At 58.9% G+C, this 23,081-nt stretch overlaps 1 protein-coding gene across 1 annotated transcript in view; it reads left to right on the plus strand.

Moving 5' to 3' along the window:
* Positions 1-23,081, plus strand: part of LOC105808120 (obscurin-like) — a 108,162-nt gene that overhangs the window by 13,135 nt on the left and 71,946 nt on the right. The window contains 24 exon segments of the mRNA XM_012641682.1: positions 84-350; positions 546-658; positions 774-927; positions 1,328-1,432; positions 2,340-2,606; positions 2,866-3,135; positions 3,470-3,736; positions 3,825-4,091; positions 4,184-4,450; positions 5,087-5,359; positions 6,031-6,297; positions 6,449-6,715; positions 8,233-8,235; positions 10,071-10,343; positions 10,769-11,035; positions 11,524-11,790; positions 11,890-12,090; positions 12,093-12,143; positions 12,440-12,703; positions 15,026-15,289; positions 15,655-15,918; positions 19,164-19,427; positions 19,790-20,053; positions 20,416-20,679. Of these exon segments, the coding sequence (XP_012497136.1) occupies positions 84-350; positions 546-658; positions 774-927; positions 1,328-1,432; positions 2,340-2,606; positions 2,866-3,135; positions 3,470-3,736; positions 3,825-4,091; positions 4,184-4,450; positions 5,087-5,359; positions 6,031-6,297; positions 6,449-6,715; positions 8,233-8,235; positions 10,071-10,343; positions 10,769-11,035; positions 11,524-11,790; positions 11,890-12,090; positions 12,093-12,143; positions 12,440-12,703; positions 15,026-15,289; positions 15,655-15,918; positions 19,164-19,427; positions 19,790-20,053; positions 20,416-20,679 (5,430 nt within the window).

Below are 23,081 nucleotides of genomic sequence, written 5' to 3' on the forward strand. Positions count from 1 at the left end.
GGGAAGCCGCTGCCCCGCACCGGGCTCGGAGGGCGAGGGTCTCCGCGCAGCGGCTCACCCGCGCCCCCGCCTGGGTCCCACAGTGCGCCAGGTCCGCCTCGTGCGGGGCCTGCAGGAGGTGCAGGCGCGGGAGCAGGGCGCGGCCACCATGGAAGTGGAGCTGTCCCACGCCGACGTGGAGGGCACCTGGACTCGCGACGGCCTGCGGCTCCAGCCGGGGCCCACGTGCTTCCTAGCCGTGCGCGGCCCCACGCACACCCTCACGCTCGCGGGGCTGCGGCCGGAGGACAGCGGCCTGGTGGCCTTCAAGGCGGAGGGCGTGCACACGTCCGCGCGGCTCGTCGTCTCGGGTGCGTGGACTCACTCCCGAGCCGCTCTTGCCCCTGCTCCTGAGGGCGCTTGGGGAGGCGCGTGGGGACGGAGGGAGCGGGACGTGGAACCCCGCCACGGAGCTCGTTTGGCGCCAGCTCTGCGTGATTCCGACCCCGCCCGGAAGGCACCTCCAAGCCCCGCCTCTCCCTCACCTGCCCCTCCTGCCTCCCCAGAGCTGCCTGTGCGGTTCACCCGCCCCCTGCAGGACGTGGTGACCACCCAGAAGGAGAGGGTGACCCTGGACTGTGAGCTGTCGCGTCCCAACGTCGACGTGCGCTGGCTGAAGGTGCCTCCCGCTCCTCCGGGACTCCCTTGCGTGCTGCCCGCCTCCCACGTGGGCGGGCCGGAGCGGGAGCGCGCGGGTGGGCCCCCTAGCGCCTGACCGGGCCTCTGCTCCGCAGGATGGCGTGGAGCTGCGGGCGGGCAAGACGGTGGGCGTGGCGGCCCAGGGCGCCTGCAGGAGTCTGGTCATCTACCGCTGCGAGTTCTCGGACCAGGGCGTCTACGTGTGTGACGCTGGGGACGCCCAGAGCTCCGCCTCCGTGAAGGTGCAAGGTGAGGGCGGGCGCACGGCCCTCCCCTCTTCGCGCACCTGCTGGCTCCGCCCCGTCACCCTCAGCTGGGCGGGGAGGGGTGGTGCTGGCCGGGGTGGGGGGACGCTGGGAGGGGCCGTGCGTCTGGGCGCGACAGGGCTTTCCACGCCGCCCCAGGCCGCAACGTGCAGATCGTGAGGCCCCTGGAAGATGTCGAAGTGATGGAGAAGGAAGGGGCCACCTTCTCCTGCGAGGTGTCCCACGACGAGGTGCCCGCCCAGTGGTTCCGCGAGGGCAGCAAGCTGCGGCCCAGCGACAACGTGCGCATCCGCCAGGAAGGTAGGCCGGCTGCGGGTGGCCGGGCCGCCCCGGGCTCCTCTTCCTGCTCCCCCAGGCCCGGTGCTGAGTGGTCTTCTCCCCAGGAAGGAGATACACGCTCATCTACTGGAGGGTCCTGGCGGAAGACGCAGGAGAAATCAAGTTTGTAGCGGAAAACGCAGAATCTAGAGCCCAGCTCCGAGTGAAAGGTGAGGCGGGGGTGCCGCAGGGTGTGTGTGTGCGTGTATGTGTGTGTGCACGTATGTGTGTGTGCGTGCATGTGTGTATTTGTGTGCGTTCGTGTATGTGTGTGTGTGTGTGCGCGCGCGCAGCTTCATGGGCCAGTTGGCCTAGAACAGGCCTGGGGCTCCCCAGCCCCGTCCTGGGAGTGGGACAGCAGTGACTTACTTAGTATGGGCAGGGGGCTGTCGCCTCCTTAGCTGAAAGATGAGTGCGGGGAAGCGGCCTGGGGCGTTTCCCCCGAGCCTGTGTTTACCATGGAGGTGTAAGGGCATTCTGCCCCCGGCCGCAGCCAGTGCCAGAGAGAAGGGGCGTGCGGCCCTGGCAGGCGGAGATGACAGTCCTTGTGGCCCTGATGACAGTCATGGGAGAGTGGCCGTGGGGTGTGAGGGAGGGAGGGTCTGCAGACAGGGGCATGGGAGGGGCGAGCACAGGGCGGGCGGAGAGAAGGCAGGCAGGGCATGGTAGGTGGGGCAGAGAGTACAGGGCGGGGCCTGCATGGGGAGGGAGTGGGCGGGGTGAGCAAGGGTCAGGGCACAGATGGGCCCCGGGAGAGCACACGTGGGACCAGGATACAGGATGCGTACCCGTGGGGCTGGGATGTGGGGCGCGATGGGGCATGCGTGAGCGTTCACGGATGCCGGGGGTGGGGGAGCACCCACCTCTCTGGTGGTCAATTTGTATGCAGAGGATCCTAGACCATCTCAGAGGGGACACTCGGCCTGACCACGTGCTGGCCGGGCACAAGTGGACTGTTGGGGCCAAGCGGGTGCCAGACCTTTGGCCCCTGGCCCTCGGCCTTTGGCTGTCTGAGACCCTGAGGCCTGCGTGCCAAGCACTGGCCCTCATGTCCTGCCGTGGCTGCTGTGCCCACAGAGCTGCCGGTGACCCTCCTGCGCCCGCTGCGGGACAAGATCGCCATGGAGAAGCACCGGGGCGTGCTCGAGTGTCAGGTGTCCCGGGCCAGCGCCCAGGTGCGGTGGTTCAGGGGCAGCCAGGAGCTGCAGCCCGGGCCCAAGTACGAGATGATCAGTGATGGCGTCTACCGCAAGCTGGTCATCAAAGACGTGCAGCCTGAGGACGAGGACACCTACACTTGCGATGCCGGTGACGTCAAGACCAGCGCCCAGTTCTTTGTGGAAGGTGTGGGCAGGCGGGCGGGCAGCTCTCGAGGTCACCGATGGGGAGGGTCTCTCTGGCTTCGACCAACTGTTTGCCCTGCGCTCCTGGAGGGGGCCGGGTGTGAGAGGGGCCTGGCGGTGCCTCCGGGCAGCGGGGCAGGAAGCCAGCACGCATTGGGTGTGGCCGGACAGGGTTGGTTCCCAGTAAGGAACTGGAGCCTGCAGCAGGGGATGGCTGGTCCTCCCCGTGGGACCCGCTGGTGACCACTCGTGCCCCACAGAGCAATCCATCACCATCGTGCGGGGCCTGCAGGATGTGACGGTGATGGAGCCCGCCCCTGCCTGGTTCGAGTGCGAGACCTCCATCCCCTCGGTGCGGCCACCCAAGTGGCTCCTGGGGAAGATGGTGCTGAAGGCAGGACCGGACGTGAGCCTGGAGCAGGAGGGCACGGTGCACCGGCTGACGCTGCGGCGGACCTACTCCACCATGACCGGGCCCGTGCACTTCACCATCGGCAAGTCCCGCTCCTCCGCCCACCTCGTGGTCTCAGGTGAGGGCTCAGCCTGGTGGGTGACATGGGGCAGGGCCGCGTGTGGGCGCGGTCCAGGGCCACAGGTAGATGTGGTTCAGGGCCATGATAGGACACAGCTCAGGGCCACAGGAGGTTGCAATTTAGGGCCACAAGAAGACACAGCTTAGGGCCACAAGAAGACATAGTTCAGGACCGGGGTAGATGCGATTCAGGGTCACAAGTGGACGTGGCTCAAGGCCACGCATGGACACAGTTCAGATCCACGGGTGGACAGGCGGAGGCCTCGGCAGGCAGGGCCGGGCAAGGAGTTTCTCGCGGCCCCGCAGCCCAGCCTCTCCCCGCTCCCTTGCAGACATCCCCGTGGTCCTCACGCGGCCTCTGGAGCCCAAGACGGGGCGCGAGCTGCAGTCGGTGGTCCTGTCCTGTGACTTCCGGCCACCACCCAAGGCCGTGCAGTGGTACAAAGATGACACACCCCTGTCTCCCTCCGACAAATTCAAGATGAGCCTGCAGGGTCAGATGGCTGAGCTGCGTGTCCTCCGGCTCACTCCCGCCGACGCCGGCGTCTACCGGTGCCAGGCGGGCAGTGCCCAGAGCAGCGCCGAGGTCACCGTGGAAGGTGGGGCGCGATGGAATCACGGGCGTGGGGAGAGCCTGCAGGGATGGGGCAGCCACCCAGGCGCTGAGTCTCTTCGCACCCCTCGCAGCACGGGAGGTGATGGTGACGCAGCCGCTGCAGGACGCTGAGGCCCCAGAGGAGGGCCGGGTCAGCTTCTCCTGCGAGCTGTCCCACGAGGACGAGGAGGTCGAGTGGTCGCTCAATGGGGCACCCTTGTACAACGACAGCTTCCACGAGATCACACACGAGGGCCGGCGCCACACGCTGGTGCTGAAGAGCGTCCGCCTGGCGGATGCGGGCACAGTGCGCGCAGCCTCCCCAAAGGTGTCGGCCTCCGCCCGCCTGGAGGTCCGAGGTGAGCCGTCCCCATGGGGTCTGCAGTGCCTGCGGGGTCCCACGCTCGGGGTGGGCCCCAGGCTCCCCTCACCAGCCCATGACCCCCTGCAGCGAAGCCGGTGGTGTTCCTGAAGGCGCTGGACGACGTGTCCGCAGAGGAGCGCGGCACCCTGGCCCTGCACTGTGAGGTGTCCGACCCTGAGACCCGCGTGGTGTGGCACAAAGATGGTGTGCCACTGGGCCCCAGCGACAAGTACGACTTCCTGCACACGGCCGGCATGCGGGGGCTGGTGGTGCATGACCTGAGCCCGGAGGACGCCGGCCTGTACGCCTGCCATGTGGGCAGGGAGGAGACCCGAGCCCGGGTCAGCGTGCACGGTGCGTGGCCGCGCGGTTGGGCGGGGGTGCGGGGGACTCGGCTGTCAGCCTCTGCAGGGGCAGCCTGCTCTGTTCTCTGAGATGCGGGGCCGCTCTGCTGAGCCAGGGAGGCCGGGAAGGAAGAAGCCGAGACTGCAAGCAGGGGCTGTGGGTGGCCACGTCCCCATCCCACAGGGCCTTTCTGCTGTCATCTCCCTGCCCCAGTCCTGGCCTCGGGGTGCGGTCCCCTGGGGCACGTCCCTCTCAGCTAGGGCGGGTCCCTCAACTGCAGGGTGGCTGCCTGGCCCAAGTGTGCCACCGTCCTTGCCCAGCTACCTGCAATCCAGAGCCTAACCCCGGAGGCATCTGGGTTGACTCACCCCGTCTGGGGTCCCCCTTCCTCCGGGCTCCTCTTTCCTCTCTGGGACGTTACGAGCCTGCGACAACTGCAGGCGGCCTGTGCTCTTGCCCACCCTGAGCTGGGTGGAGCCCAGCGGTCTCAGTTGTCCAGACGCCAGGACGTGGCAACTCTGGGCGAAGGGCACTGCCGATGGGCGGGGAAGCATGGCCTGGCTCCTCCAGGTCTGGTCCTTCCTGGGGGTCGGGCCTGGGGCAGTGCCATGGCCAGCCGGCCTGACCTGTTTCTGTGGCCTGCAGACCTGCACGTGGGCATCACCAAGAGGCTAAAGACGACGGAGGTGCTGGCAGGTGACAGCTGCACCTTTGAGTGCGTCCTGTCCCACGAGAGCACCGGTGACCCAGCCACGTGGACGGTTGACGGGAAGACAGTGGGCAGCTCCGGCCACTTCCGGGCCACGTGCCAGGGCCGGAAATACATGCTGACGGTCACCGACGCTGTGCCCAGCGATGCCGGGGAGGTGGTCTTCTCTGTGCGGGGCCTCACCTCCAAGGCCTCGCTCATCGTCAGAGGTGGGCACATCTGGCCGGGGCGGGGGCAGCCACCAGGGTGTGCTTCCAGGGCTCATCTCCCCAGGCCCCTTCTAGCGGCTGTGGGGGCCCAGAGGTCCCTGCTGGGGTCTTGGGGAGACTCCACTCAGGTAGGGAGGGGGTCACACTCTCAGACAAGCTTCTCCAGGCCTTTGATGCTGGCCTGGATTCTGGTCCAATCCGTGGTCTGCTCAGCAGATCTCAGGGCCGGTGGCTCACCGAGCCAGTGTGACGATGCTGAGCCGAGGCCAGGGCCACCCACTCGGCTGCGAGGTCACCACGGGTGCCCCTGAAGTTGTGCTCCTGGTGCGTACACGCGCTGCGGATCCAGGGAGCTCACGCACAGGCGCCGCTGGCCTGTGGCCACACGCTGAGTGACAGGCTCAGGGTGCTGCTGGGACGCAATCGTGTCTCATACCCCCACCTCCCGGGCCCCGGCTCCCAGTGCTCCCGGGCTCTGAGGCTTCTGGGGTCCCTGTGTTTGAGGGCTGTAGGTTCTGTGATCTCGGTTACTAGAGATTGAACATTCTCAGACGTCTGACCCCGTCCCCATCCAGGCTGTGGCTGGGGCATGAGTGTCACTGGGGCGGTGGCTACCTCTGTGGCTGGCGCCACGGCCGCGCCTCACCGGCAGCCACCTCTGTTCCCTTCAGAGAGGCCGGCGAACTTCACGAAGCCCCTGGAAGACCAGCGAGCCGTGCTGGGGGAGGACGCGGTGCTGTACTGCGAGCTCTCGCGGGCGGGCGCCCCCGTGCGCTGGCTGAAGGACGGCAAGGCCATCCGCAAGAGTCAGAAGTACGACGTGCTCGTCGACGGCACGCAGGCCACGCTGGTCGTCCGCGGGGCCTCACTCAAGGATTCGGGCACATACACGTGTGAGGTGGAGGATGCCAGGAGCACAGCCAGCCTCCGCGTGGAAGGTAGACGCCACGGCAGGTCCCACCCATGGCCCTGCGGTAGCCTCTCCCCCACGGCGGGGCACCCCCGGGAACCTCAGCTCCCCCGTCCCAGGTGGAAGGGCTCGCCCAGGCCTCACACCCGACCTGTTCTGCCTCCGTCTCCCGCCCGCAGAAAAGGCAAACCGGTTCACGGAGGAGCTGGCCGACCTGCGTGTGGAGGAGAAGGGCACGGCTGTGTTCACGTGCAAGACAGAGAGGCCCGCGGCTGCGGTGACCTGGCGCAAGGGCCTCGCGGAGCTGCGGGCCTCAGGGAAGCACCGGCCCAGCCAGGAGGGCCTGACGCTGAGGCTCACCGTCACTGCCCTGGAGAAGGCAGACAGCGACACCTACACTTGCGACATCGGCCAGGCCCAGTCCCAGGCCCGGCTCCTGGTGCAAGGTGAGGCCGCCGGGTGTGCTCAGGCCCAGGCTCTGTTTGAACTTGACCCTGGAGATTCGGATACAGTCAGGAGATTGGGCTCTAGATGGGGTCAGCCTCAGCCTCGAGGATGGAGGGGACACCCTGGGTGGTCTCCGAGGCTCTCCTAGCTTGACCTGTGAACGAGCCAGTGACCTTCACTTATTCACACATTTATTTGCTGGCTGCATATTTCTCACGTGTGTGCAGTGTGTGCCAGGCCCCCGTATGTGACTTCTGCGTGTATTTGAACACAAAGTGTATCACCCTCTTCTCAGAGGTGCAGCCAGGCCAGATGTGCTGATGGCCGGGGGCTTCAGGTGCTCCCAGGGAAGAACCCGTGGTCCATAGCACTGTCATTGATACTTACAGTGGTGTCTTAGTTCATTTTCTGCTGCTTGTAACAGAATACCTGAAACTGGGTGATTTATAAAGGAAAGGAATTTCTTATAGTTTGGAGGCTGGTAAGTCCAAGGTCAGGAAGCTGCATCTGGTGAGAGCTTTCTTGCTGGTGGGGACCCTGCAGAGTCCTGAGGTGGCGCAGGGCATTGTGTGGTAGGGGCTCAGTGTGCTAGACCATAAGGCCAGGTACGGTGGCTCACGCCTGTAATCTCAGCACTCTGAGGTGCCGAGGAGAGAGCATCATCTGAGGCCAGGAGTTGAAGACCATCCTGGGCACATAGTGAGACCCCATCTCTACAAAGAAGTTAAAAAACTAGCCAGACATTGTGGTGCACATCTGTAGTCCTAGCTACTTGGGAGGCTGAGGCAGGAGGATCACTTGAGCCCAGGAATTAGAGGCTGCAGTGAACTGTGATCACACCATTGCAGTCCAGCCTGGCGACAGAGCGAGACCCTGTCTCAAAAAACAAAACAAACAAAACAACAAAATAAGGAAGTATTAGGTTAGTGCAAAAATAATTATGGTTTCAGACTATTAATTTTAAATCATTATAAGTAGGCTCACATACATCTTTATTAATCAAAATGGGAACCATGACAATCAACACATTTTTGCCAACGAGAAATAAGTTTGTTTATTTCTGTAGCATAAGAATCCATGTTTCAGGATTCAGCGAACTCTTGGAAAGCATTTTCTGCATCCTGCTCGTTGGGGAAGCGTTTTCCCTGCAAAAAGTTGTCAAGATGCGTGAAGAAGTGGTAGTCGGTTGGCGAGAGGTCAGGTGAATATGGCGGATGAGGCAAAACTTCGCAGCCCAGCGCGTTCAACTTCTGAAGCGTTGGTTGTGCGACGTGCATTCGGGCCTCATAGTGGAGAATTGGGCCCTTTCTGTTGACAATGCCGGCTGCAGGTGTTCCAGTTTTGGGGCATCTCATCAATTTGCTGAGCAGACTTCTCAGATGTGATGGTTTCGTCGGGATCCGGAAAGTTGTGGTGGATCAGACCAGCAGCAGACCGCCAAATGGTGACCACGACCTTTTTTGGTGCAAGTGTGGCTTTGGGAAGTGCTTTGTAGCTTCTCAGTCCAACCACTGAGCTGGTCGTTGCCAGTTGTTGTATAAAATCCACTTTTTGTCACACATCACAATCTGATTGAGAAATGGTTCGTCGTTGCGTACGAGAAGACGACACTTCAAAAGGACGATTTTTTTGATTTTCAGTCAGCTCACGAGGCACACACTTATTGAGCTTTTTCACCTTTCCAATTTGCTTCAAATGGCGAATGACCGTAGAATGGTCGACGTTGAGTTCTTCAACAACTTTTTGTGTAGTTGTAAGAGGATCAGCTTCGATGATTGCTCTCAATTGGTCGTGGTCAACTTCCAATGACCAGCCACTGCGCTCCTCATCTTCACTGCTCTGGTCTCCTTTGCAAAACTTCTGGAACCACCACCGCACTGTACGTTCGTTAGCAGTTCCTGGACCAAATGCGTTATTGATGTTGCGAGTTGTCTCCACTGCTTTACGACCCATTTTGAACTCGAATAAGAAAATCACTCGAATTTGCTTTTTGTCTGACATGATCTCCATAGTCTAAAATAAATGTAAAATAAACAGCAAGTGGCCGGGTGTGGTGGCTCACGCCTGTAACCCTAGCACTCTGGGAGGCTGAGGCGGGCAGATCGTTTGAGCTCAGGAGTTCAAGACCAGCCTGAGCAAGAGTGAGACCCCGTCTCTACTAAAAATAGAAAGAAATTAACTGGACAACTAAAAATATATAGAAAAAACTAGCCGGGCATGGTGGCGCATGCCTGTAGTCCCAGCTACTCGGGAGGCTGAGGCAGGAGGATCGCTTGAGCCCAGGAGTTTGAGGTTGCTGTGAGCTAGGCTGACACCACAGCACTCACTCTAGCCCGGGCAACAAAGCGAGACTCTGTCTCAAAAATAAAAAAAATTAAAAAAAATAAACAGCAAGTAATAAGTCATTAGCAAAAAAACACAAAGTGAGAAATGCACATTAAAACGACGTGTAACATAACCACATTTATTTAAGGACGTATTCTAACAGCAAATGGCAAACTTCAACTATGCTAGCACTGCAATTACTTTTGCACCAACCTAATAATATAAACCAGGAAGCTCCACTCCAACTTTTTCTCTCTGGTGAATTCAGTGCATTTAGTGAAAGCATTTTGCCAGCTCAGTTAAAACCCCATGATCTAACAAAGTTGGTAACCATAGTTAATAAAAAAAAATCAGTGAAGGTGAGAGTCATGAAATAATGAAAGATACTTTTTAAAAAATTAAAACATACAGATGACCACCAGTCTGGTCGGGGATGCAGAGTTCTTCGTCACTTGGGTGCCACATACATTTGAAGTGGAGTCATTCCTTGGAGGAACTTAACGGATGCGGAAGGAATCTGAATGCACAAGTTACCTCAATATTCGTAAACTCTCTCTTTTCTTTAACATCGCTAATTCAACAGCAAAAAAACCGTCCTTCTAGGAATTCACATTCTCCATCCTCCGAACCGTTTGAATTAAATTTTAATATAGCCCTGTAAAAACACTCAGGTTTCTTCTGTTAATACGAGATTTCATGTCGTTGCCCGATCATAACGACAAGAGCAGGTTTGGGACCAGGCAGCTGCTCTCGGGAAGCTCAGCTCCGTCGGAGGGGGCAGGACGCACCTCGTCTGGTTCTCAGCAGGCTGTGGCCTCCCCCAGCAGGCTTTGCAGAAGGACCCCCAAGGTTTGGGGCTCAGAGGTGGTCCCCAAACATCTTTGGAGTGTTCTGCTCTGGTCTGCTTGTTTTCGGAGTTCCATCGACAGGAGCTCGTGAGGCAAAGCCACTCTCGCTCCCTCCTGGGGAGCAGGCCGAGCGGGCCCCCAGACAGCAGGGACCCCTGACGTGCCCGTCTGTGCCCTGCAGGCCAGAGCGTGCGCATCATCGAGGACCTGGAGGACGAGGACGTGCGGGAGGGCTCCTCGGCCACCTTCCGCTGCCGGGTCTGCCCCGCCGACTACAAGCCCGTGTACTGGTTCCTGGACAAGACGCCCCTGCACCCCAACGAGCTCAACGAGATCGAGGCCCAGCCCGGGGGCTACCACGTGCTGACGCTGCGGCAGCTTGCACTCAAGGACTCGGGCACCATCCACTTTGAGGCAGGCGACCAGCGGGCCTCGGCTGCCCTCCGGGTCACTGGTAGGTTGTGTGCCTGGAGGCCAGAGCCGTGGTGGGGGGACTCCGTGTTGTCCACGTCACTCGGGTGCAGCCTCGTGCAGGTGCGTGCTGCTTGGCCACGGGCGAAGCGTGGTCCCCAGGTGCAGGGAGAAGGTGCAATTGGCTGCCCGTGGGGTGGGGACTCTGCAGGCTGAGTCGGGCTGTTCCACACTGAATTCCTTCCATGTGACTTACAGAATTGTGCCCGGTGTGGCACAGGCCAGACTGTGTTTTGCTGGGGCGGGAGCCACCCAGAGCCTGCCCTGTCCCCTCCACAGCCCTTTCTGCGACCCGGGCCCGAGGGCAGCGGCAGGTGGCACTGACCCGGGGGCCTGGTTTGCTGTCACCTCTGCAGTGAGCACAGTAGCCGCCCCCAGACACTTTTCGCTTCTGTCCCTGTCCCCCAGAGAAGCCGAGCATCTTCTCCCAGGAGCTCACAGACACCACGGTCACAGAGGGCGAGGACCTGACCCTCACGTGTGAGACCAGTGTCCCGGACAGCCCCGTGTGCTGGACCAAGGACGGGAAGACCCTGCGGCCGTCCGCCCGGTGTCAGCTGAGCTACGAGGGCCGCCGGGCCCAGCTGGTCCTCAGCGGGGCCACCCCGCAGGACGGCGGGCGCTACAAGTGCGAGGCCCGGGGGGCCTGCTGCAGCGCCATCGTCAGGGTCCACGGTGAGCTCCCCGGGCTTGCGGAGGCCGTCTCCTCCCTGTGTCCTTCCGCGGTTGTTCCTCTGTGCGTGTCTGTGTTCTGACCTCGTCTTCTCATGAGGACGCCAGGCCTGCGAGATGCGGGCCCAGCCAGATGAGCTCATTTTACCTTAATTCCCTCTTTGAAGGCCCCGTCTCCAAGTACAGCCACATCTGAGGTCCAGGGTCAGGGCTGCACCACATGAATTGTGTGGGCAGGACACAATTCAGTCCGTGACACTCCACCCTTCTCTGTCCTCCTGCTGCTTGGAGCATCGTTCTCGTCACTCATCTCCACATCTGCCCCTTCCCAGAGGCCTTGGGGTCCCTGCCACCGGCCCCCGAGGCAGAGGGCGGGAGGTGGGCTGGCCTGGCCCCTGCGGAGGCCCTTGCCCCAGCCCTCCTCCACCTTCAGGGGTCCCCGGGCAGGGCCCAGGGCGAGGGGGGTGAGCTGAGCCCAGGTCTGTCCACAGCCCGGCCGGTGCGGTTCCAGGAGGCCCTGAAGGACCTGGAGGTGCCAGAGGGTGGCGCTGCGACGCTGCGCTGCATCCTGTCGTCTGTGGCCGCGCCTGTGGAGTGGCGACGCGGGGACAGCATCCTAAGATCGGGTGACAAGTACAGCCTGCGCCAGGAGGGTGCCGTGCTGGAGCTGGTGGTGCGGGCCCTGCAGCCCCAGGACAGCGGGCAGTACTCATGCTCCTTCGGGGACCAGGTGACGTCGGCCACGCTCACCGTGAAAGGTAAGCCTCGCCCTCTGCCCCGTGAGGCCTGACGTGGCCCCTCCATTCAGTGTGGAAGAGCACAGGTGACGTCTCTGTGTCCGTCTGGCCTTGTTGCAGCCCTGCCCGCCCAGTTCACAGGGAAACTGAGAGACAAGGAGGCCACGGAAGGGACTGTGGCCTCGCTGCGGTGTGAGCTGAGCAAGGCGGCCCCTGTGCAGTGGAAGAAGGGGGCCGAGACCCTCAGAGATGGGGACAGATACGGAATGAGGAGGGACGGGACCCGATGTGAGCTGGAGATCCGTGGCCTGGCCGTGGCGGATGCTCGTGCGTGTGCGGGGAGGAGAGGACCTCGGCCACGCTCACCGTCAGGGGTAAGACTGGTGTCCAGGTCGATCTGCGTTCTGCTCTCTGATTACTGACTCCCTGCCGTCCGTTTCCACTCATTCCCCCGGACTCTGTGCCACGCTCTTCCCTTCACGCCACGGAGCCCTTTCCAGCCGTCCGCGCTGTTGCAGGAACCAGGGGAAAGCAGCATGTACATCCAGCCTCCCTCACCATGCTGCCGTGGGCTCCGTCCTAGGGGATTCTGTGTCCGTCTGGGCATGTTCTGTCCCCTAGCACCCTCTAGGGAGTCTGATGTTCTCCGTGTCTCTCTGTCCCTCCCCAGCCCTGCCTGCCCACTTCATAGGAAGACTGAGAAACCAAGAGGCCACAGAAGGCACCACGGCCACGCTTCGGTGTGAGCTGAACAAGGTGGCCCCCGTGGAGTGGCGGAAGGGGCCCGAGACCCTCAGAGATGGGGACAGATATAGCCTGAGGCAGGACGGGGCCTTGTGTGAGCTGCAGATCCGTGGCCTGGCCGCGGTGGATGCCGGGGAGTACTCGTGCGTGTGTGGGGAGGAGCGGACCTTGGCCACGCTCACCGTCAGGGGTAAAGCCCACATCTGGCCACGTGTGTGTGTGGCTGTGCGTCTGAGCACTCACCCACGCTCCCACCCTGTGCCTGTGTCCTGGTCTCTCCCTCGGTCCCGCAGCCTGGATTTCTCACCTGCTCTGGGGCACCCATCTCAGGATCTGGGGAACAGTAGAGAACGGGCGCCTTTCCTCGTCCCCACGGGGCCACAGCCAGGAATAGATGATCCTGGGGAGAAATAAATAATTAGAAAAAATACAGCCGAAGGTCTTCACGGGGGAGAGCAGCAGGAAGGGGGTAGCAGGGTGAACTAGGAGGGGCCCCCAAGCAGGAATACCAGGCAGGACCCCTGTCCCAGGCCATGGGGGCAGGACGTGTGGCGTGGGGTGAGGTGCAGGGGATACCCTGTCTTCTGTGCTGTGCCTGTGGCCTGGTGTCTGGGGTCTCGGGGTGCAGCAAGGACACACAGCTGTCCTGGCTCCTGGTTGGTCCCCTGGCTGCTGCCTGCTGTGTGTCCTGCGTTGCCCGGGTGGTCTCCGTAACTGGTGCCTGTCCACGCTCTGCAGAGTATGATGTGTTGTGTAACCACGTCCTAATGACCACATCGAGAACAGGGGCTACGGCCTGAGCATGTCACACAAGGGGCCATGGTCACAGTGGGCTGTGGTCAGACTAAGGCAGCCCCGGTGGAGTGGACAAAGTGGCCCAGGACCCTTAGAGGTGGGGGCAGATACAGAGCTGGGCAGGATGTTCTAGAGACACGTGTCCTGGCCCTGGTGCATCCTGGGTGTTCACAGGTGTGTTTGGCAGGAGCAGACCTCAGCCTGATCTGGGCTTACCTGGGGAGGTGAGGCCACTGCACTCGGCGCCCCCACCCATGGCCTCATGGTCACACTGGGGAGAAGCTTCCACCCTTGAGTAACTGCAGCGTTCCCCACAGGAGGGAAAGGGCCCTTTAGGCCTCATCTTGCACATCCATGAAGCCGGGAGCCCTGCCCTGGTGTGGCTGGTGGCCGGGTATTGAGGGTCTAGGTGCCCAGGTGGCCCTTGGTCACTTTCAAGCAGATGAAACAAAGGCAGCCATTGCCGAAAGGCCTGTTCATCTTAGAGTGGAGGGAAGGACGTCTCTGCAGACGCGGGGGGCCTCTGGCCCGGGACTCTCTTGGGCTCTGCTCACACGGCAAAGCTGGAGCCCCAGGCCAGTGAAGAAGTGAGTCCTGGGGGCCGGGCGTGGCCATCATCTGGCTGCTCACGCCTGTAGCAGGAGGCGCTTGCCTGTGCGTGAACATCATGGAGAGAGGCCTGGCTGCCACGCTTCTCCAGCCACATGGACGGAGCACAGCGTCTGTACCGTGGAGGCACCGGCTCCTTGTGGCATCACATCCACCAGGAGACCACAGAGGGACATGGGGCTCCAAGCCCCGTCACATGTCTGAGAAGCAGAGGACTGAGGGGACCAGCCATGGGCTACCTGAGACAGCCGCTTCTGGAGTGGCCAGCCCTAAGAAGGCCTCAGGTTGTGCGTGCCCCGCCTGGACCACATGTGGCTCCCCTCTAGAGAATGCGAGCAGACACGTGTGCAAGTCCGGCATTGCCACCTGTCCTGAGCTCTGGCCTCAGGAGCAGCAGGAATTGATGAAGTACGAGGGGGTACAACCTCAAGGGAGGCTTTTTGGCCAATTGTGTCTCCTTCCTCCCAGCGCCCGTCAGGATCACAAAACAGCTATGAAATAAGGAGCCACAGAACAGGGCCAGGGCCACGGCGTGGTGGGAGCTGAGCCTGCAGGCTGGGCTGGGCCCTAAGATCTGGTGATAGGTGCAGTCTGAGCCAGGACGGGCCACAGAAGGTCCTGGGGAGGGGATATCCATCCTCTGCCCATCCATGCCACGGGTCCTGTGGCCGCTTCTGTGCACCTGGCCTCATCCTGGGGTCCTCGCTAAGGATCCCAGCTGCTCCACGTCCCTCCCTGGATGTGCTGGGCCAGTCTGTTCTTTGCTCCAGTATGCTGCTTCACACGCATGTGTCCACGCTTTTATTCCTGGTTTGTTCCGGAGTGTGCGTGTTTCCTTGTTGAGTGGCCCATACTGTTCTCCTCACGTGGTTCACGCCCTGCCAGCCAGATCCACACAATGTGTGAGGCCGGAGGGGCCACGGAAGGGGCCGTGGGCATGATGCAAACAGGCTGGACTCAGGGAAACCACAGCCCACGTCCTATGTTCAGCCCACTCTGCATGTGGCCTACATCCAGTTGGGTTCTGTGTCTTCCCTGTGTCAACCACGTCTCATCTCTTCCGTGCGCTCAGAGGGTGCGACGGTGTTTGTTTTCTGACCCTCTTCAGCCCTGCCTGCCAAGTTCACAGAGGATCTGAGGAATGTAGAGGCCACAGAAGGGGCCACGGCCATGTTGCAGTGTGAGCTGAGCAAGGCAGCCCCTGTGGAGTGGCGAAAGGGGCCCAAGACCCTCAGAGATGGGGACCGATACAGCCTGAGGCAGGACGGGGCCGTGTGTGAGCTGCAAATCCGTGGCCTGGCCGTGGAAGACACCGGGGAGTACTCGTGTGTGTGTGGGCAGGAGAGGACCACAGCCGTGCTCACGGTCAGGGGTAAAGATTGTGTGTGTGTGACCACGTGGATGCGTGGCTTCGTGTCTACATGTTGTCTCCCCATCACCAACTTGTGTCTCCAAATGTGGCACAACTCCTGTGGCAACCTGTGGTCATCTGTCCTGTAACTGGGGTCCCCTGGGTACCTGTTACCTCCCCTTCTCCTTGTCACATCTCTTCACATTCACATCCACTTCTTATGTTCTCTGTTCATCCTGGGCCACTTGTTTTCTCACCGTCTGTACATTTACTTGCTCATGTCGTGGCCCTTTGGCAGTTTTTGTGGGTCCACGTGGGTGTCCGTGTCCTGTGCACTTGTCCTCCAGTCAGTCTGATGTTCTCAGTGACCGCTTGGTCCTCCCCAGCCCTACCTGCCAGGTTCATAGAACACGTGAGAAACCAGCAGGCCACAGAAGGGGCTGTGGTCACGCTGCGGTGTGAGCTGAGCAAGGCGGCCCTCGTGGAGTGGAGGAAGGGGCCCGAGACCCTCAGAGATGGGGACAGATACAGAATGAGGAGGGACGGGACGCGATGTGAGCTGGAGATCCGTGGCCTGGCCGTGGCGGATGCCGGGGAGTACTCGTGCGTGTGCGGGGAGGAGAGGACCTCGGCCACGCTCACCGTCAGGGGTAAAGACCACAGGTGTTCAAGCAGAGCCATGTTCTGGTGTCCACATGTTGGCTCCATGCTGTCTGTGTCCACCCGTGCTCTCCCTGTGCCTGTGTCACCCTGCTGCCATTGCTGCACGGAGCCCCTCTCAGCCTCCTGGGCTAGTGCAGGAACCAGGAGAAGCCGGGATCTACACCCAGCTTCCCACCCATGTGCCAGTGTGGTTTGGTCATGTCGTCCTGTGTGAGTCCGTGGCTTGTCCTCCGTCTTGTCATACCTGTTCCTCAGAGTTCTGCAGAGGTGCAGCCTTCATCTGCTCAGGCCGACAGAACAGGGCACTGCAGACTGGGTGGCTCAAACCACAGAGGTTTATTTCTTCAGGATTCTGGAGGCTGAAATTCCAAGATCAAGGTGTTGGCAGCGGGGGTGTCTCCCGAGCCTTTGCTCCCGGTCTTGCAGACAGCCATCTTCTCCTTGTGTCTTCACATGGTCACCCCTCTTTGTGCATGTGTGTGTCCCAATCTTTTTTGAGAAGGACGCCAGTCACACTGGATTGGGGCCTGCCCTAACAACCTCATTTTGGCTTTTAAAGATCCTGTTTAAATACAGTGACATTTGAGGCACTTGGCATTAGGATTTCAACAGAGTAATTTTTGGTGGGGCTCATTTCAGGCCTTAACACTCCACCTTCTGGCCTCCGAAAATTCATGGCCTCCTCAGAGGCACAATCCACTCACCCTTCCTAACAGCCCACATCCTGACCTGTGCCTCGTCAACGCTGAGTCCCAGCCTCGTGTGAACTCCGTCTTCATCAAGAGTGAGGGAGACGTCAAGCGTGGCTCATCCTGAAGCAGAATTCCCCTTCAGCTGTGAAACTGTGAGGCCAGACAAGTCACGTGCCACCAGGATGCAGATGAGGGACAAACAGGGCAGACACCCCTATTCATAAAGGATGAAACTGGAAAGAAAAACGCTGGGTCATGGGTCTTACGCAAATGTGAATCTACCAGGGAAAGTTCCATGTGATTTCAATCCTGGGGAATAATCCTCTTTGGCTCAATACTGTGTCCTCTGGGCCAACCATGGTGTCCCTAATCTCGCGGACCGGGCAACATCCTCCCCCCTCAGCCCTGGGTAGAGGCGACCTGGCTGCTGGGCCTCTGTGGGCAGCGGGAGCCCTGCTGATCTCTGAGTTACCTTTGGAGCCATCCTTGCCTTCTCCTGAAGGACAGCACACGTTTGCATCCGCGTCGTACCGTAGGTCCAGCCTGGAGAGCCCCAGAGTCTGGTAGCCTGCCTTCATCTTCACCTCGCCCGTCTCTGGCCGTTCAGTGCAGTCTGGCCGCGCCGTGCTGGTGCGCAGTTCCCAAAACCTCGCTGGCCTCCCGTGCGTGTCGGGCCCAGGCCAGCAGAGAAGGGGCTTCCTGCATAACCGCATCTCTGTGCGTGGCTTCTGCTGAGATGGCCGATTCATCGTCCTGCCGCAAAACGAGTGGACATTTTAGGCCATTTTGCAGTAGCACCCCACTCCTGGCACCACAGTCTGCTCACTTTCTGGGTAGAAGTCCGAAGATCAAGGTGTCCGCAGGTCAGTTTCTTCTGGGGCCTCTCTCCATGGCCTGTAGACGGCGCCTTCTCCCTGTGTCCTCACACGAGTCGTCCGTCTGCGTGTGTCTGTGTCGTGATCTCCTCTACTTATACGGAACCTGGTCGTACCAGATCCACAGATCTCTCTGTAGTAAAAGACTGTCCGGCCCCAGCTGCATGTTCTCTCCAGAACACGCTTTCTCGCTAGTTTACAATATTGACAGGCTGACAAATTTCCAAAGCTTCCAAGTCCTGGCTCATTTTATTTGATTTATAATTCCTTCTTCAATTCATTTCTCTTCTCTTGCACTTTGCTATAATCAACAAGGATAAAACAGGCTTCCCTTCAACGCGTTTCTTAGCAATCTCCTCAGCTAGACACACAAGCTTTCACTGTTTTCATTTCTACCTTCCACAGAGCACTAGAACACAATCTGGCCAAGTTCTTGGCCACTTTATTGTAGTGACAAGGATCTCCTTTCCTCCGGTTTCCAATAACGTGTTCTTTATTTCCAGCTGAGGTCTGACCAGAAGCATCTTTCATGTCCGTTTTTCCGTGATCTGGTTGTTCATAGGAATCTAGGCTTTTTCTAGGCACCCCAACAGTCATCCAGCCTTTACCTGTTACCTGGTTCCAAAGCCACGTCCACTTTCTTAGGTCACTGTTAGAACTGCACCCCACTCCTGGTACTGAAAAGTTTGCATTCGTTTTCTCACCAGAAGTCTGAAGATCGAGGTGTTGGTAGGCCGGCTTCCTCTGAGACCTCGCACCTTGGCTTGTAGACGGCGTCTTCTCCCCATGTCTTCACATGGGCCCCTCTATGTGCACCTGTGTCCTGACCACCTCTTCTTATAATGAAATCAGTCGCACTGGAATAGGGCCCACCCTGACAGCCTCATTTTACCTTAGTGACCACTTTAAAGGCTTTATCTCTAAATAGTGATACTCTGAGGTACCAGACGTTAGGATTTCAACATACAAATTTTAGGGGGACACAATCAGACCGTAAGAGGGTGTAGCCAGGGTGGGCCCAGGCAGCCCGTAACCTGTGAGCTCTCACTCTGCTGTGCATAGGGAAGGAGGAGAGGATGGCAGGATGGAGTGCCAGGTATGGTGTGGAAGCTGCAGCTGCAGTCCACTGGTGTCTAGGTGACATGAGCCAGGGCAGTGGGTGGGAGTGTGGGTCCAGCTGCGTCAGGACAGGAAAGTGTGGGCCGGGAGGGTGTGCGGTGAGCCCAGGCGTGTCCACGCAGGGCTAGTGCTGGAAGGAAGCCCTGCCAGGGAGGGGCGTCTCCTGTATGAGGGGCGACAGTGGGGCAGTGAAGTCTGACTGGGAGGTGTCTCCTGTAGGGTCACAGGATGGGAGAGAGCAGTCAGTTCATTACCTTGTTGCATCTACGGGTTGCAAATTGGAAGAAGTTACTGCTTCCCAGGAATGACAGGTCATGTGTAGGACAAGATGCCCTTTGAGAAGGCGAGAGGTCGGGAACGGAGCCCGTCTCTGGGCTGAGCTGCCCCTCACAGGTGGAACACAGGAAGGCCTCGCCGTCAGTCTTGGATCTGCTGGGCTCCATGTCCCTGCAGCCCTCCTGCTTCTGTCTCCTTCCTGGATGTTGAGCTTGTGTCCCTCAATATTCCAGAGGGTTTGACGGCTTCTGTCCATGTGACCCTTCCTAGCCCTTCCTGCTCGATTCATTCAAGATCTGAAGACCATGGAGGCCACAGAAGGCGCCACAGCCACTTTGCGGTGTGAACTGAGCAAGGCAGCCCCTGTGGAGTGGAGGAAGGGGCCCAAGACCCTCAGAGCTGGGGACAGATACAGCCTGCGGCAGGATGAGGCCGTGTGTGAGCTACGGATCCATGGCCTGGCTGTGGCGGACACTGGAGAGTACTTGTGCGTGTGTGGGCAGGAGAGGACCTCGGCCACGCTGACTGTCAGGGGTAAAGATCATTTGTGGGCCAGTGGCTCAGTGTCTACATGCTGTGTCTGCGTCACCACCTACCACCAGCAAATGTGACACAGCTCCCAGGGTGAACCTGTGGTGTCTGTCCTGTGTCTGGGGTCCTCTGGGCGTTTCCCATCTCCCCTTCTTGTAGTCAGAAGATGTCCTTATGTTCACATCCATCCCTTCCTGTTCTCTGTTCCTCCTGGGCCACTGGGCCCCTCACCTTCTGTATGTTCGTTTGCTTGTTCCTGCCGTGGTCCTTGGGCAGTTGGTGTGGCGTTTTGTGAGTTTCCATGTCCTATACACAAAGTCGTCCAGACCATCGGATGTTCTCAATGACTGCTTGGCCCTTCTCAGCCCTTCCCGCCAGATTCACAGAGCATGTGAGAAATCAAGAGGCCACAGAAGGGGCCACGGCCACACTGCGGTGTGAGCTGAGCAAGGTGGCCCCTGTGGAGTGGAGAAAGGGGCCCGAGACCCTCAGAGATGGGGACAGGTACAGCCTGAGGCAGGACGGGACCACGTGTGAGCTGCAGATCCGTGGCCTGGCCGTGGCGGATGCTGGGGAGTACTCGTGCGTGTGTGGGCAGGAGAGGACCTCGGCCACGCTCACCGTCAAGGGTAAAGATCATGTGCGGTCATGTAGACCCGTGCCTTGGTGTCTACACATTGTCTCCCTGTCATCACCTTCTGCCTCCCAATGTGGCACAGCTCCTGTGGTGACCCTGTGAGCATCTGTCCTCTGTCTTGGGTCCTCTGGCATCTCCCACCTCCCCTTCTCCTTGCTGAGAGACATCCTCATGTTCATGTTTATCTCTCTGTGCTCTGTTCCTCCCATTGGCTCCTCACCGTCTGTACGTGGGTTTGCTCGTTCATGCCGTGGTCCTGTGGCAGTTTGTGTGGCTCTGTGTGGGTGTCCGTGTCCTGTACACAGAGTCCTCCAGACAGTCTGATGTTCTCAGTGACCGCTTGGTCCTTCGCAGCCCTGCCTGCCAGGTTCATAGAAGACATGAGAAACCAGGAGGCCACAGAAGGGGCCACGGCCACACTGTGGTGTGAGCTGAGCAAGGCAGCCCTTGTGGAGTGGAGGAAGGGGACAAAAACCCTTAGAGATGGGGACAGATACAGCGTGAGACAGGACGGGACCCGATGTGAACTGCAAATCAGTGGCCTGGCTGTGGCGGATGCCGGGGAGTACTCGTGCGTGTGTGGGCAGGAGAGGACCTCGGCCACGCTCACCGTCAGGGGTAAATACCACATGTGGACTCCTGAGTGACTTCTCTCTCCTCCCACCTAACCCATGTGGTCTGTGCTTTCCACATATCTCTTGACGTCATTGTCATCTCTCCCTCCATCACTTGTCTGTGTGATGTTTCACAAATGTGCACTGACAGCGCATCGGGTTGGCCTAGCTGTCAGGGCCCAGGACAGATGTCCAGCCCACTGGCACCTCTCCAGGGGCCGGGATTGTGCATGGGCTCTTGGGCCCCAGACATGGAGATGAAGGCCTGTGTGCTTCCACAGACATGCACATCAAGTTGGGAAGTTTGGGGAGGAGGTGACCAGGCAGGCCACGCCGTCCTGACTCCAGCGAGAGGGTCTGGCTGGGCCTTGTGGTCATGCCACATTTCTGAAGGAGCGCTACCCTCATCTGCTCACGCTGATGTGACAAAGTACTGCAGCCTGAGTGGCTCAAAAAACAAGACTTACTTTCTCAGAATTCTGGGGTTGAAATTCCAAGACCAAGATGTTAGCTGGGTTGGTTTCTTTAAGAATCTCCCTCCTGTCTTGTAGGTGGTTGTCTTCTTTCTCTGTCTTCACATGGTCGTCCCTCTGTGTGCATATGTGTGACCTAATCTCTCTTGGTAAGGACACCAGTCATATTGGATCAGGGCCCACCTCGACAACCTCACTTTGGCTTTCAAAGGTCCTATTTAAATACAGTGACATTCTGAGTACCAGGCACTGGGGCTTCGACACAGGAGCTTTGAGGAGGGAGGACATGATTCAGGCCATAACACTCCACCCTCTGGCCTCCCAGAATTCATGACCTTCTCACAGGCAAAATACATTTGCTTCTTCCTGGTGGCCTGAAATCTTACCCCATTCCAGCATCAACTCTTAAGTCCAAATCTCGTCTAAGTCTCGTCTCCATCAGGTGTGAGGGAGACATCAGCTGTGGCACGTGCTGAAGCGAAATCCTTCAGCTGCGCAGCGTAAAACGAGACATGTTCTGTGCTGCCAGGACACTGTGGAGCGACAGACAGAGGACAGACATTCCTATTCAAAAACCGGGGCATGGAAAAGAAGTTCTGGGCCATGGGTTCTGAGCAAGTCTTAAACAATCAGGGGGAATCCATTAGATTTTAAGGCTAGAGAATAATCCTCTTTGGCTCAAAGCTCCGGCCCTGGGACCCAGTGGGGTTGCGACCTGAACCCCTCAGCCCGGGTGGCAGAGCCTGACTCTCTGGGACTGCGGAGGAGACAGCCCTACCTCCAGGCCTGTGCCCTCCACCTGCTGGGGACCCGGCCATCCCTGCTAACCTCGGAACCATCTACCTTGAAGGGTAGCACATGTCCTCAGCCCTGCAGCTCTCTCTCTTGGCCCATCTTCTAAAAATCTCAGAGTCTGACAGCCTTTCTTCATTCTTCCCGTTCAGTCCAAGCTTGCGCCACTTCTGCTGGTATAAAACCCTTGTCCCGTGCAATCGGTGGGGACCAAGCCGTCAGAAAAGAGGGTTCTCCACAGATCTTTCCTTGCTGATCTCATTTCTATTACTGGCTTCTGCTGAGAGGGCCACATGGATCCAGAAATCACACAGCTGACCTCTTTAGCAATTGGTTGTCCAGCCGCAGCCTTGCTTGTCTCCCCAGAACACACTTTCTCGTTTTTTTGCAATATAGATACGCTAAAGATTTTCTGAGTCTTCAAGTTCGGATTATTATTGTTATTATTATTTGCTTAACAATTCCTTTTTGAACATATGTCTCTCCTCTCACACTTTGCTATTACCATTAAGGAGAAACCAGGCTATACTATCAACACTTTGCTTAGAAATCTCGTCAGGTAGACATCCAATTTCAGTGTTTCCAAGTTAGTTCTACCTTCCATAAAACATTTGACTACAATTTGATCAGGTTCTTTGCCACTTTGTAATAAGGGTCACCTCTCTCCAGTTTCCAATAGCACATTCCTCGTTTCCATCTGAGGCCTGACCAGAAGCACTTTCTTTTTCTTTCCTTTTTTTTTTTTTTGAGGCAGAATCTCACTGTGTTACCCTGGCTAGAGTGCAGTGGCATCATCATAGCTCACTGTGACCTCCAACTCCTGGGCTCAAGTGATCCTCCTGCCTCAGCCTCCAGAGTAGCTGTGACTACAGGCACCACCATGCCCAGTTAACTTTTTCCATTTTTGGTAGAGATAGGGGTCTCACTCTTGCTCAGGCTGGTCTCGAACTCCTGACCTCACTCAAGTGATCCTCCTGCCTCAGCCTCCCAGAGTGCTAGGATTACAGGTGTCAGCCACCATTCCTGGCCAGAAGTGGTGGCTCACACCACTGCTTAACATATGGATATTTTTAAAAAATGGAATTTTTAACATCTATTTTCGCCAACAATGCCTTCATGGCAAACTCTTCCTTTTTCTAGC

This window comes from Propithecus coquereli, unplaced genomic scaffold (assembly GCF_000956105.1).
Source record: "Propithecus coquereli isolate 6110/MARCELLA unplaced genomic scaffold, Pcoq_1.0 Scaffold168, whole genome shotgun sequence".
Classification (NCBI taxonomy): domain Eukaryota; kingdom Metazoa; phylum Chordata; class Mammalia; order Primates; family Indriidae; genus Propithecus; species Propithecus coquereli.